The 15,103-nt window shown below is 52.7% G+C and overlaps 1 protein-coding gene across 2 annotated transcripts in view; it reads left to right on the forward strand.

The window, feature by feature from the left end:
* Positions 1-1,819: 1,819 nt before the first annotated feature.
* The window catches only part of SH3GL1 (SH3 domain containing GRB2 like 1, endophilin A2), a 31,779-nt gene continuing 18,495 nt past the window's right edge, over positions 1,820-15,103 (forward strand). Inside the window, exon 1 of one of the 2 annotated variants that reach the window (XM_064573153.1) lies at positions 1,820-2,059. Coding sequence is in view for 1 of the 2 variants with exons in the window: in XM_045863303.3 (XP_045719259.1) it covers positions 2,015-2,059 (45 nt within the window). In the remaining variant the exon portion in view is untranslated. The remainder of the gene's footprint in view (positions 2,060-15,103) is intronic. The other variant, XM_045863303.3, reaches the window with a different exon arrangement.

A 15,103-nucleotide genomic window follows, 5' to 3' on the forward strand; every position in this document is an offset into this window, starting at 1 on the left:
ATCTGCACCTCAGAGGCGCCTTTCCTTCCCTATCCCCAACAGGGTGAAATTCCTACAACTCAGTTCTTTTCCCCTTTTTTTCTTTTTTTCCTCCTCCCCCGCCCTTTTTTCTTCGCAGTTCTTTTTCTTGAAGCAATTACAGCTTTTTTTTTTAATTAACGTGTTATTTGATTTAGTACCTGTATTTGTCACTAGCTCCATGAGGGCAGGAATAATTTAACATTGTATCCCCAGTACCTCTCAGTGACTGATACATTAGCAAGGGCTCAATAAATAGTTGAGTGAATGCATAAACTTCATTTGATTGGACTGTGTGATCATGTAGATTAAAAACCTCACAAAGAACAGAGACCTTCAGTGTCAACCTGTGAGCCTTAGAGTCGGTTTTCTTTAGCACCAATTTAATCCCTCAAGAGGAGAAGTGAGGAACGAAGACTGAAATTTAGCCCAAGTTCGTAATTCTATTGATTCTATAGATTGGATAATTAAAGCTGAATTTTCACAAACAATCATGGAACACTACATCAAAAATTAATGAGGTACTGTATGGTGACAGACATAACATAATTCTTTTAAAAAAGCCGAATTGTTAGGTATCACTTTGGGCAAGTCATGTTTTACTCAAGCCCTGAGTTTCCCCATATGAATCATGACATTCTGGCATTTTCCAATGATTTAAACCAGTGTGTCACCGTTGAGAGTTCCTTACAGAATCACATGGGGAATTTTAAAAAAACTATTCATAACAGCCCCATCAGGATCTTTGGGAAGGAGGTTTGTGGCCTACATATTCTGAAACAATCCTCCATCTAGTCCAGTACGTTCTGTTGAGGCATTTGGAAACTTCCAGCAATCTTCTGCTTCAGAAAATCACCCAGATCTGTCAGAGATTTCAACATTGAAGTTGCAAACACGTTAGCTCTAGCCACTTTCTTGTTCCTCTTTTTGGATTAATTTATCCATTTCAAATCATTATTAACTTCCAATTAACTCAATTCAATAATAATTGATTTAAAAAACGAAATCAATTAACATGTATCAACCTGGAAGGACTTCCTGAAGGAGATGACATTCCAAACAGATTTCTCTTTTATGCACAAAGGATGGAGGGAAGATTGGGGGAGAATGGAACAACATTAGCAAAGACCCATAGGAAACAGGGATCATGGATTATAGAAGAGGAAGAGAGCTGAAGTCAGAAGGGTTGATGGAACCAAAATGTGCAAGCTTTGTAGGCAGGCCATGCTAGGAAGTTGTGAGTGTATTCTGAGGACAGTAGACTAATGTGATATGAATTGTGTTATAGAGCATCTTTCTGACTATTTTTTAGGGGAAATTGTAGGGGGAACCTGCAGGTGGGCATACCAGAGAGGAGGCTGGTGGGATGGTCTAGTCAGGGCAGGGAGAACAAGGGGATAGAAAGCATGTAGAAGTGATACCCTGATGTCTGACTTGGGCAACTGACTGGATGAGCACGTGGCAGGGTCACGGAGGTGTGTGGGGGAGGGACTAAACGCAGAGAGAATTGGGTTAGCTGAGATTAACGAACAGGTAACTGGAGACTTGTAAACCCCGCCTCCCAACTTCTCCAGGATTTGAGCGCCTTTTCTAAAACTTTAGGACTACCTCCGGGGCCTCCAGGGGACGCTGTAGCCCCCATGGTCTCTCTAGGCTCGCCCCTGCCGGCTCGCTGGCGGAGGCAGCTGCCGCAAGGCAGACGACATGCGCGTGCGCTCTCTGGCCGGCAGGGGGCGCGCGTGCGCAGTCGGGGCCGGGGGCGCGCGCAGGCCGGCGCCGGAAGTGTGCGGTTGCCATGTAATATCCTGGCCGCGCGGGCGCGCGAGGGGCTGAGGCGGCGCCGGCGCGGGCGCGGAGCTGGCGAGAGGGCGGTGGAGGCGGCGCCGACGGGGCCCGCTGAGGCGCGCGGGGTGTCGGCGGCGCCCGGGAGCCTGTCGCGTGCGCGGTCCCTCCGGTTCGCTGGGTCCGGGCGGGAGCCCGCACGGTGGCAGGCAGTATGTCGGTGGCGGGGCTGAAGAAGCAGTTCTACAAGGCGAGCCAGGTGAGCGGAGGCCGAGGCGGGGGGAGCGAGCCCCGGGACCCAGGCTGCCCGGAGTCGGGGACCCGGCCAGGCCCGACCGTGGCTCGGGAGGGGGCTGCGGGCACCGAGCGGGCGGCGTTGGCGCGTGCTCCCCGCTGGGTGGGGGGAGCCCAGGCGGGACGGGGGCTGCCCCCGAAGTGGCCCCGGCCCTCCCCGCCATGTGGGCTCCGGTCTCCCCGAGAAGGGTGGGCAGACCCCTGAGAGGGGCAGAGATGCACGCGGAGGTTGGCCCGGGACACGGACCCCTCCCCTCCCCTCCCTGTAAAAGGGCAGGGGGTGGGGAAGGAGCCGGGGAAGAAACACTCCCGAGGCTGTCGACACGGGACTCTTGCCGGAGAGCCCAGGGGAGGGCAACTTGGCGTCTGGAGTAGTTCTTTAAAACAAACAAACGGAGACCCCTTTTGACGGACCCGGTACAAAGCTGGGAGAGGGTCGAGTGAAAAGTCCGTTTCCGCGTCCGGCCCCTCGGGCATCCAGCCCCTCTCCCCGGCGGCGAGGACCGTCACCCACGACTCACATCCCTTTCCAAAGGTATGTTTCACCTTTCCTTTTAAAACACACGCCGACGCGGTGGTAGCACAGTCCACATAGCCCTTCGTGCTTCGGGTTTTTCGTTAAATGGTTTTGGAGATAACGCTAGAGCTGGAATTCACCTCGGGTCGCTCTCTGTTGTGGAGGGACGTCTTGGGCACTGTGGGGTGATGAGCGGCATCCCTGGCCCCACCCACTCGATCCCAGGAGCACCCCCCCCCCATCCCGACACCACAGATATCTCCCTGTACTACCAAATGTCCCTGGGGGAACTCCCCTTCTCCCCTTACCCAGAGCTACTGCGCCAGAGCATACCCCCGGAGTTTCTTTGACCTTTATAATGGGTTGGTGGTATTCCAGTCATCTACTGGGGACTGGTTGGTTAAATTTTAACCAGTCATCTGTTGATGGATGTGTAGATTGTTTCCAGTCGGTTTCTGCCGCAAACGATACTGTAGTGAATAGCTATTGAATATCTTTGCTCACAGGTGGGATTGGATTTACATGTTGAATTCCCAGAAGGGGGATGCTGAATCCAAGAGTATAGTGTTTTATGTGTGACGGATAAGTATAGGTTTTTTGGGGATGTCCAGGCCCCATTGCTTGTGAATCTGGTGAAAGCTGTGGATCCACTCTCCAGAAAACTGGGCAATGGGGGAATTCAGTTTACAGTTTCGGATCCACGAAGTCCCAGATTCCTTGAATCCTGTTGGTTCCTGCATCCCAGATTAAGAACCTTAGGTATGGAGTCTGTGTGGATAGACTCCTCGGAGGAATGAGCGGCCATCTTAGGGATGGTGTGGTCCCTGCTGGCAAACTGGGCTTTTCCCACAATTTGGAGAAGTTCAGTGGGAGGGAAGAGAAATGAGTCCACAGTAACACAGCTGGTACCTTTTGCCCCTTGATGGAAGAAGTCCTGACCCCACCCTACTGTTTTATCTAGGGCAAACCCCAGATGATGGCTAACCCCTGGTGGAAGAGAAACTTAATCCAGAGGGGTTCTAGGATTATTGCTGAGAGTACAGCCCTTTGCCCCAGCAGGATAGAATTAAAGGGACCTGGCCCTGGGTTAAACCTTGTCCGACAGGCACCAGATCCCCAGGGCTTGACCAGAGCACCTGGGGATGGTGCTTACTGTCTTGGACCTTGATGACCTTGATGTAGTCCCTCCTGCCGGAGAAGCCCTCTCCTCCCAACCCCCAGCTCTCAAGGCCCATGCTGGAGGTCCATACCCCATACTGTCCCAAGCAGACACACTCTGCTAGAGGCACTAGCTAGGCCGCTCTGGCTGGCCACCAGAGCTTTTGGTCTCAGGGGGAAGCAGGGTGTCCTGCATTCAGATTTGTGAGAAATACATTGAAACCTGGAAAGCACTGTGCAGTGTAAGCTGCTGGTTCAGATCGATTTGTGATCTCGCCATTCTGAGGCCCATCCCCAAAGAGCTGCTGCGATGGCCACATCCTACTTTGGGAGCGGCTGTCTTGGCCTCCTGATCAATCCTCTGCTGAGTTGTGCTCTCAAGAATCATGCTGGCTGTGCTCCATGCTCTTCTGCAATTGTTTCCACAGGCCCCCAGCATCTCTGCTGTTTATCCAGACGTGTCCATCTCCTTGTGTGTTTCTTTTCTTGTCCTCAGAGTAGGGTCGGCTGTTGAGAGTATGAGGCAGTAATTAATGTCTCTTGAATTCTCACCATATGAACAGGCAGTATGCTTTCAGCCACTGGTCTCATTTATCTGGCACAAGGGTAAATGCACTCCCCTTTTTACACAAAGCCATGTAGGGATATTTATATCTTCCTGTAGGACAGTGGTTCTAAACCAGGGCCAGTTCTACTCTCTAGGAGACATTGGCAATATCTGGAGATATTTTTGGTTGTCGCAACCTGAGTTCCTATTAGTATCTAGTGGGTGGAGGCTAGGGATGCCACTCAACACCCTATAATGCACAGGCAGCCCCCACAACCAAGAATTATCTGGGCCCAGAAGCCAGTAGTGCTGAGGTTGAGAAACCCTGCCCTAAGATTTGTGAGAAGTGAGAATAATTATACCAAAACAAAAAACAGAACAAAAAATCTCTCCTGGGCCATTCTTGTGATAGCCGCCTGCTTTTCTTTGTTTCTTTGTACATAGATAGACATGTACATAAAACTCAGCATCCAGATCCCAAGTTGTTAGAACCCCAGGGTATCTTTTGGCATCTGGTATTTTTAAGAAGGTATAAGCTTGCATCTGTACTTTTCAGCTGGGGTGACTAACCCTTCTTTCCCCCCCCCCCCGCCCCGCCCCCGCCCCATGTGCCCTTTCAGGAACATTTGGCAATGTCTGAGATGGTTTTTGATTGTCACCGCTTGGGGAGAGGGCGGCTACTGGCATTGAGTGGGTAGAGGCTAGGGATGGTTGCTAAACATCCTATAATACACAGGACAGCCTTCCCCACAACAAAGAATTATCCGGCCCCACATGTCAGTGCACCGAGGTTGAGAATGCTTTGAAACAGGTTCTTGATTTCAGAGGCTTGTAACAGTGTTATTTCTAAATTGAGAAAAAGAAGTCAGGTGGATGTGGGAGAGAGTGGGGCATGGAGAGGCTTGATTCCTAGCAATTGAGGCTGTGATATTAATTAAAAGTTTCTGATCTCACTGATGATACTGGTAACAAACCAATTATTAGTATCTGGCAGCATCCTGGCAAATTCCATGCTAGTTCATCTCTGGTGCAAGCGTTCAGGTCTTGTATAAGGTCAGTTTGGGCTTGTGTGAGAAGTTTGTGAGCTTTTACTTGTTCAGAACTGGTTGCTACTGGGCTGTGGCCTGCTGGGCTGAGGCCTGCTGAAGAATCTGTAGAGGAAAGCGCTGGAAGGAAAAGACGTCTGTCCGGGGCCTCAATCCTACCGCCCACCTGGTACTTCTGCGCATCTAGAACTGGGGGAGATGCTTTAATCTGAGTATTTCTGGAGGACTAAGGAGGGTCAGGGGACCCCACTAGTGAGATCCAAACTCAGAAGTTCATTTCTCATTGTGGTATGATGTTAATTTCCAGGCCTAAGCTGCTCACTGGTTTCTGATAATTCTTGTGGCCAGGCCAGGTTTGAGAGTGTAACTAGGGATAGATCTGGCAGCTGCCTGGAATGCTGGCTTAACTTTTTTTCTTTCTTTTCTTTTTTCTTTTTTTCTTTTGGCTTGAAAGGAGGGAGAGAGTTTGAACTGAAAGATTGGTTCCGTCAGAGCTAGGAGGAAAATTTATGACTGCCATATCACATAGCTTTGAAGTTCGTTGGATGCTTGCTAGGCTCTGGGTTTGTGCCTAGGAGGAAAGATTAGACTTCCTTTGAGAGGCATGGGGTGGGGAGTGGGCTGGGGCACCCAGGACCCCAACCTGTTAGAGTAAGTAATATCTGGGGGACGTGGCTGGTATTTGGAACGTCAGCAGGTACTACCTGCTCTGACCTATTTTTAAAACCTTATTGTGTGGAATCGGGCTTTTGATTTCCCAAGAAAGGGTTTGGCCTGTTAAGTAATAAATGTGGAATAGTCTTAGATACAAGAGTCTGGAACTTGTAGCTCCTTCACCTGAGTGGAATAAAAGCATGGAACCTGTGTGCTGAGAACAACAGGTGACAGGCAAAATTGGGTCCCTGCCCCAGGCCCTTGAGCTCAACTGCTGCAGGCTAACTTCCTGAAGACCTTCTGCCTTGGGCAGCAGACATGGGAATGGCTTTGGCTGTTGGCGATATCCATGTGTGATGGGAACTGGATTAAGTCCAACTTTGCCGGAAGCAACTCTGCTGACTCCCTCTGTAAGAAGACCCTTGAACTGGCAGTGTCCCTGTGGGACCCTGGACAGAGATGTTCCCATCCTGTTCCATCGGTAGACAGGCCAGGCTGCTCTTCCCAGCTCAGCTTTGGGTCACCAGCCTGGTGTTTTAGGCTGGACCGTGGAGCTACAGAACAAGTGTGAGACTGCTCTCCCCCAAAGGATCCTGGGACCTCCTGGAACCCCACCACTTCCCAGGCCTGTCTGTAAAACTGGGTTCGCCCGACCGCCTTCACAGGACCCACTGTTCACAGTCATGGAGGCACTCTGTAACCAAGCAGAATCCTATATTCTTGTTGTTAACAAACCAGGACCAAGAGGGCATCATACTCGGATTCTGCTACCCGTGCCTGCCAAACATGAGGTGGCAAGTTCCCCTCTGACTCAGAACCCTGTGTTTATTAAAGACCTGTTAGCGTGCCTGGGTGCACTTCTCCCTACTTATCTGGCACAGTGTGAAGGCAGAGCCATAGGATACTTAATTATAGTCCACGTGCCACTGAATAATGGCCTGTGAGGTTAAGGATTTCCTAGTGTCTCTCTGTTCGGTTTCAAAAATTGGGGGCTGTCGCATTCCTGAGACCCCAGAACTTAGCGAGTGAACCAGGGATACAGTGCTGTTTATCCCCGCACCCATCCACCCAGCCTTCCCTTTGTGGAGCCCTCTGAACCTTAGGTTTGCAGGCCTGAGCTCACCGGTTGGCCCCTCAGATGTCCATATGCGCATCTGCTCGTTTTTTTCCTCAGAGGAAACACTTGGCTCTGTGACCAGGGCCACTCAGGCCTGCCCTTTGCCTCTGGAGAGCCCATCCCATGGCCTTTGACCCAAGGACATAGGCCAGTTCTGCTCTGGCCTATCTCCAGCCCTTCTCCTCTTCTTCCGTTGTTGCCAGTATTTTGATACTGATCCAATCTGGGGAAACTTGGTTTTTGATTTGGGCCAGCTTCCTCCATAGGATTTCAGAGGCAAGTGTGCCGCACGTTTTGGCACTGTGGCAAGTTGGGGGTGGGGAGGTGGCCAGAGGAAAGTCAAGTAGTCTTCTGTTCCTGATTTCCAAGGCAGGAGGTGAGATTTGTAAACTGTAGGATGGTTTGATGCTGAAGCTTTCCAGCAACAGACCTTTTCAGCCCCAGGGGGTTAGAGAGCTGCAGGCCCATTGAGGCGTCTTTACCCTTGTACTCAAACCCTAATGGCTTTTTCTGCCTGGTGAAGTGTTAGGGGTGGCTTTTTCTGGTTCTTTTTCAAAGCTGTCCCTGGCAAGCTGGGTGGAGGAGTGTGTCAGATTGGCAGCAGCTGGTTTCTGTCTTCTCTCCTCTTTGCTCTCTCCTCTCCCCCCTCTCTCCTCTCCCTTCCCCCCCTTCCTCCTCCCCTTCCTCCCTTGCCTTATCCCTGCCCCCCCCCCCCCCCAGCTGCTCACAGGGCTGGATTTGGCAGCTGCTTCTACTGAGCACTGCAGTTTGGGTACATTTCCGCTCATTTCCTGTTAGGCAGTAACCAGGGTTCCACTAACGCAGGATCCCAGAAGGACAGCTCCATCTTCCTTTTCCGCTCAACTCCTAGAAAAAAACCTGCTGACTAGGCCCAGAGAGGGGGGGTCACGCGGAGACTCCCAACCACAGCAGGAAAATAGAAGTGTGATTTCCTCCGAAGGACCTGACTCAGCATTGGGTCACTGCCCAGCTGCTCAGAGTTCCACACCTGGGAATCAGGCACCTCCAGTGGCGTCACTTCCGGTGCCTGAGACCACTAGCCCAGTGGCCACTGTCCCAGCAGGGCTGGCAGTCGTAAGGGGTGCTATCCTAGCCCAACCGTGCAAGGTATCCACTGAGTGTCAGAGAGGACACGGGCTCTTCTCCCGGGCTCAGCAGCCCTACCTGCCTTTGGTAGATGAACATTCAGTTCACCTTCCATGTCCCTTCAGCCTCTGCAAGATGTCTCCCCAGCCCCTGGGCACTCAGAGCCCCTGTCTTCCTGTCTCTCTGACTCCCGCGTAGCTGCCTTCCCAGTCGAGGACTAAGATTGGTGTCTTTGTTGCTGGATCCTAAGTCTTTGCGGGAAGGGCCCATGTGGTTCTGCCACTGCTGTGTGCCCAGTTGAGCCCGGTCCCTGGCCTGTCCCGGGAACTCAGGAAGAATTGGATGGATAGATGGACAGACGGACGTTTGCACACTAGTGAGCAAATGGTTGCATCATGGGTTATGGGTGCAGATGCCGAGCTGTAGTGTCAGCATGCCTAAAGGAAGCAGAGCAGAAAGGTGAACATCCCCAGCTGACCTGGCATTCAGGACCTCCTGGAGCCCCACCTGGTCCCAGTTTTAAATCCCACCTCTTCCCTTCATGGGTGGCACAGTCCAGTCGGACCAGTCTGCCTGCCGGCCGGGCTACTTTATACTGCCTTATGCCTCACCTTCCGCATCCCAACCTGGTTTCTCTGTCCACTTCCTGTTTACCCTGTAAAGCCCTGTTTGTATCTCCCTTTATCCTTACCCTCTCCTGTGGCTGCCCACTGGAAAGACTTCTCCATCCTCTGAGCATCTGACCCAGGGCTCTCGCGCCCACGTGCCACACGCCAAACACATCCTCACACCAGAATGTGCTTTTCTGCTCATCAGACCTGAGCTCCTGATGGAGCAAGGCTGCCTGGTGGCTTGTGACAAGCCCAGGGCCCCCTGGGTCATGGCTTGCTGACCAAGTTGTCAGAAATGGTGGGCTCCTTCTGAGTGGGAGTGGGGCAGTCCAGTGACAGTGACAGTGGCCTCCTGCAATGTCCCTGGGGGTGGCTCCTGCTCAGGCCCAGGCAGAACCCCAGGGGAGCAGAGTGGCTAACAGCCCTCCATCAGGAACAGGTCCAGCTGGTTTAAAAAGAAGAAGTCAAAGCTCAGAGATTGTTCCCCTGGCTTTGGCTTGGCCTGACAGTAAGTGCACGGTTCAGCCGATACTCTCAGGGAGTCCCCAACCATCACCTGGGCCCCTAAGTCACATCTCTTTCACCAGTGCCCCTCCTCCCAGCCCTACTTTTTCTAAAGTGCAACAGTTGAATGATGAACTTTCTGTCATTTGGGGCCTCAGCCCCAGGATTGAGCAGCAACCCACATTCTTAGGAAGCCCCACGGGAAGGAAACTGGGAACTTCCTGCTCCTTTTGCCCCCCAAGGCTCCCCCTGGCCCCAGCCACTCACCTTCCCAGACGAGGCCCCGTGGCTGCCTGGGGGCAGAGGGGCAGGCACCCTTCAGCCCGGAGGCCTTGGCCCATCAGAGCCATGATTGTCTGGAGGTGGACACCCGGCACTGGCCCTTCAAGGCCAGCCTTTGTGGTTCACAAGAGGGCAGCTGAGGGAATGGGGATGGGATTTCTTCATCCCTGAATCAAACCCGGCTGGTCTAGGGTTGACCTTTAGCTCCTGAGAGTTGAGAACCATTGCTACAGGTTAGTCTCTAGCTGCTTTCTGCCCTGCACAAGGCAGCGTTTCCCTCATCTTTGTGAAACGTAGGAGCTGCTGCAGCTCCGCGCTGACCACCAAGTGGGTGTCTGGGTCAGGGCCCTGAAATGCGTGCAAGTGATGCCCCTCGCCGAGGTGGGCTGTGAGGAGGTCCTGGACGCCCCAGTCCGGATGGCTTTCTCGCCCAGCTTCGGCCTGGGACGTCTTCACAGCCGAGTCTGAGCCATCTGTCTCGGGCTCCCCGCAAGGTTCCTTTCTCTCCCACAGCCTCAGGGACCCCTGAGTGTTCTCTCCCGTCCTGCGCTGCCCCAGCTCAGGGTGGGCAGGAGGTGCTAGCAGGCCCCTTCCGTTGAGTAGAGCCTCTCTACCACCTCAGTACAAGCGGGCTTGGGAGTCTCAGGTGGGAAGCTGCAGAGGCAGGAGGAAAGTGCGCTGGTTCGGGAGGGCAGGGAGAAAGTCCTTTTGCCCGGTTGCCTCCATTGTGCTTCTGGAGTCCAGGAGTCCGCTCGGCTTTCCAGCGGAGTCCGCAGGGTTGACCTTCTTGCAAAGGTCACCGGGGTCGCTCCGGGTGCACTCACCAGGCCCCGAGCCAGTCGGTGCTGGGGTGCCTGGGGTGCTGTCGAGGGCCCGTCACTTCTCAGGCACCTTGGTAAGGTTGTTGCTGCTGTTATTAGCGTTCCTTATTGTTAATCACATCCTTACGTCATAACCATTAATGTGGGTACATTGATCTGCTACGTGGAGTGACACACATTATGTGTTGTCCATAACCATCATCTAGCTAATGTTAAATTATAAGTGTCCACATAAGGTTGTGTATCATCCACGTCTTGTGTTGCTGTATCATGAAGTGGTTCAGACACAGGAAAAGATATAAAGAAGGGCCACCATAGTAGCCATGCGCCCACAAGAGTTTCACTAAAACACGGGCACTGCAGTCACAGGCAAAGCCCCTCCCTGATTTACACCTTCACTGCCCGTGAATTGTCACCAGAAGGTGCACAGTGTTGTTTTGCAAGTTTACCCCTCCAAATAGTTTCGCATGGTTATTTGGTGTAAGCTGCTCTTTTTGCTCGGTACCCTTCATGCTTCTCGTCCACACGCACATGTGTAGCTCTAGCGTCATTGCTCAGCTGAACAGCTTTCCCTGGCGTGACTGTACCATCCCCTGCCAGTGGGCATGTTTCCATGCCTTTGCTCTTTCCAACCGTGTGGCAGTGAGCACTCTTGCAGATGTCCCCTCAGGCATGTGTCTGAGAAGTTTTCCAGACTTACACCTCATTTAATGTAAATGTATAGGTTTTCCGTGGTAGCAGCATGGGAAAAAAAAATCGTATTCAATTTGCATGACCTCAAGTCCCGGGCCCAAAGCTGGCGGGAGTCATGTGTCTGAACACTCATAAGGGTGATATTTCAAGTGTGCTCTGCGGTACCGCCCAGGGGCCCTGGCCAGGATGCTGAGTGGGTGGGGCGGAGGCTCCCCAGGCCTGGGGTTAGCTGGGGGGTGATCCAGGGGGGCCTGTAGCTGCAGCCGGCACCCAGAATCCTCTGTCTGCCCCATGTCCTCCTCACAGAATTCATTTGTTCATCAGCCTGTCAGTTCCTCAATAGCTGTGTTTTCAGTTCTGTTCTCCGCAGTGAGACCGAGTTTGCAGAAAGCACCTGGCATCCAGCCTTGTCGCAAAGGGCCACTTGCGCTAGTATATACAGTCGAAGCTCCCTGATTGGAGATTCTGTATGTGCCTTCACCTGTTCGCTGGTATTTACTTGTAGCCCCCAAATCAGTACTTGGGGCACTTTGCAGTCATTTGCAAACATGTGTAGAGGGGCAAACAATTTTGAGTCTCCCGATGTGCTTTTTCCCTGCTGAGATGTGTTTCAGCTCAGATTCTTAACCAGCATCCTTGCAGTATATTTAAGTGCCACAGTTTTTTTTCAATTTTGTGCTTTTTGTGGGTGATTTCGCTGTTCGGAACGGCCCCAAGCACAGAGCTACAGGGCCGGCTCGTGTTCCTGAGTGCAAGAAGGCTGTGTTGTGCCTTATGGAGGAAACCCATGTGTCAGATGAGCTTGGTTCAGGAGGGGTCACAGCACTGCTGGCTGAGTTCAGTGTAGAGGAGTCAATAGCGTGTGTTAAATAAGGTGTCTTTAAACGGAAACGCACGTGACACAAGGTTATGTATTGATTGGCTGTGGCCAGAGGCTTACAAGAGCCTAACCCCGTTGTTTCCCCTAGGAGCAGTGGTTCCATATTCAACAGCTCAGTGTTTGCTGCGACTTTCTAGAACAGAACTGCTATGGACGAGTGGCGAGACCCGCCTGCGGTTCCTGTGGCAGGCAGGGTGACTCGCCCTGCTCCACAGAACCTGTCTGTGTGCTGCCTTGGTGTGGGGGCCTTGTCAGTGGGAGCCAGGGTGTGGACCTGGAGATGCAGAGATCACTTGGAATTAACCTGGTGGGCCCCGCTCTAGGGATCAGGGCACTTAAAGGCATATTCTTGTCCCCTCTGTGGTGAGAGGGAGGTGTGACTGCAGAGCAGAGGGCCCAGGAGAAGGGAGCGTGGCAGATCGGCTTCGCCGGCTTTGAGGACAGGACGGGCCACAGCCAAGGAATGGGGGCCGCTCTAGAAGCCAGGAGAGGCACCAAAAGCCCCAGCGCTCCTAGACGGGAATGCGGCCCTGCCAACATCTTGATCTTAGCCCAGTGAGATCCATGTCGGACTTCTGACCTCTTTAAGATTTATTTTTGTATGTTGTGTGGTGTCAGGTTGTTTAACGTTTTGTGGTGTTTGTCCCTGAGTTTATAGTAATTTGTTTTGGCAGCCGTAGGTCTGCACGGTCTTAAAGCCTTGCCCTGATAAAAGTTTTCAGCTCTGTCTTTAAGGTGTGGGTGTGTGCGCACATGTGCTCGTGTGTTTTATCCTCCGTGAGCTCTCGCCTCCAACTTGATAGCCGAAGTCAGCCAGAAAATAGGACCGGTTCGCTTGGCCAGGTCGACTTCTGGGTCACCGTGCTGAGAGCAGGTCCCCCAGCCATCTTCAGGTAAAGGGCTCTGTGGAGGGAATCCGAAGCTCTACAGAAGTCACTCCCTGGTTCCTGGATCCCATGTTGGTGACTTAAAAGCTGATGGACTGATAGGAAGTCCTCCATCACCATTGTTTAACATGAATTTGAAAACTGGCTCCATGTTCAGGTTTTATGTCCAAAAACCCTGTTGCCCGTCTGCCCCTCAGGGCAGCACCTTGCAGCAACACTGTGGGAGAGTCTGACCCACGCTGGCTCCTGCTAACTGTGTAGAAGGAGGTTGGTGGGTCTCAAGTCCGAGGGCCCCTTTCTTCCCATTGTGGAGCCTGGAGCTTCACACCAGATACTCTTCGCTTAACAACCCTCTCATCTCTAAGAGGGACCCTTCAGGACCCCTCCCAGGCACCTGTGTCCGTGCCAGGCCTCAGCTCCTCTGTCCTCTGCATGGGCTCAGATGCCGTGTCCTCTTGTCTCTGCCTTTCTTCACATCATGTGCCTTTCTCCTTTCTGCATCAACTTATCCTTCAAAGCCAAGTTCAGGGTCATCTCCTTTGTGAACAGTCCCTGGTTCTCTCCCCACAAGGAGGAAGTAGCTTCTCGCTATAGGTCCCTTAGCATAGACCCTTCTAGTAATCTTTTTTTGTGTGTGGTTTTATTTTTGTGTGTGTGTGGTTTTATTAATCTTTTTTCCCTCTACTATACCTGGCATTTATAATGAATTGTTGAATGAATAGGGCAGCCTTTTCAAAAGGGCGGAATCTGGCCTTCTGACTTTGACCCCAAATGTTCATCCCCACCCAACAGAGCAGATCAGCTCCAGGCAGGAGAGTGTCCCAAACATGCATGGTGACTAAGTGATTGGATTAGGGCTGATAGAGTAACACAGGATCCTATGACCAGGCTTGTAGGAAGGAACCAGGGATGATTCCCAAGGTGATGACCCTGGATGCTGGCTTTGCATTTGGATGTGGGAGGAAGAAAGCAAAAGAGCATACAGGGCTTCCTAGACAGGCAGCTAGAGCGAGTGCTGGAGCCTCAGGGCTGCTGGCTTGCCCTGTTATATTCTCCCACTCTCCCCCTGCCCCATTCCAGGAGCCCAGAGACCGTCTATCAGTGGCGTCTGTCCTTCCCGGGAAGTGGAGGCAGTCCTGGCTGCTAGATCAGCATCACAAGGTGGAGAGGGATTTGAATGCTCTTTCGGCTCCTGGCTTCAGAAGCAGCAACACCAGACATGTATCATGGGGGTGACAACAGAGCAGGAAGGCCTGGGGAGAAAGACCACCAAATTGGGAGGCAGGGTTCCTTCTCTCTTGCAAAACATAAAAAAGCATTGCTGAGGAGTACCGTGAGTCAGAATAGGACAGCCATCTTGGCAAATGCAGCAAGACCCCCCCATCCCCAGCTTGTGGGGGTGAACTCTCATTCAGGGATGGGGAGAATAGGCATCTCAGGTGGGGGGGCTGGGGGCAGGAATCCCATTAGCCAGGATAGAGGGTAGACCTCTGCTCGGGCGTGTTCAGGGTTGGCCAGAAGGCCACCTTGGTTGCTGGGTGAATGCAGGACGAGGAGCAGTGGCCTGCAGAGGGGGGGCAGCCAGGTTGTGACATGGTAGCAGTTGTGTGCCAGGGCCTACCCTCCACTGGGGGTTTCCTACCCGCCGTCTTCGTGCAAACCAAGTCGTTTCATCTCAGTGCCCTGTTCCCTCCCTTTCCCACAAATAGAGCTTCAGAGTCGTATATCGCAGGGGCTCCTGGGTGGCTCAGTAGGTTAAGTGTCTGCCTTCAGCTCGGGTCAGGATCCTGGGGTCCTGGGATTGAGCCCCATATCGGGCTCCCTGCTCAGCGGGAGCCTGCTTCTCCCTCTCTCTCTCTGTCCCACCCCCCTGTTCCTGCACACTCTCTTGCTCTCTCTCACTCTCAAAGAATTGTGTATCACAGCTGCCCATCAACAGATAGTCTTGGTGCTGTGAGCTTTCTGGAGTCAAGGTCCCGTTACTGATCCCTTGGAGTTTCTGTTGCAAAAGAAGAGCTAGTAGATCAGCCTGCTGTGGACGCAGTTTTTATCCCTGCCTGGCTCTGTGTGGTCATGTGTGTGTGGGACCATGGATCCCTCAGGAGGGCTCCCCAGGAAGCCTCTCACCCCGTCCTGTGGGCCACCTGGCAGATCCTGCTTCTGGACCTTGCCCGAGTTGTGGAAT

Source organism: Mirounga angustirostris, unplaced genomic scaffold, assembly GCF_029215605.1.
Source record: "Mirounga angustirostris isolate CCGP_5_RB_7025 unplaced genomic scaffold, mMirAng1.0.hap1 SCAF_1, whole genome shotgun sequence".
Lineage (NCBI taxonomy): Eukaryota > Metazoa > Chordata > Mammalia > Carnivora > Phocidae > Mirounga > Mirounga angustirostris.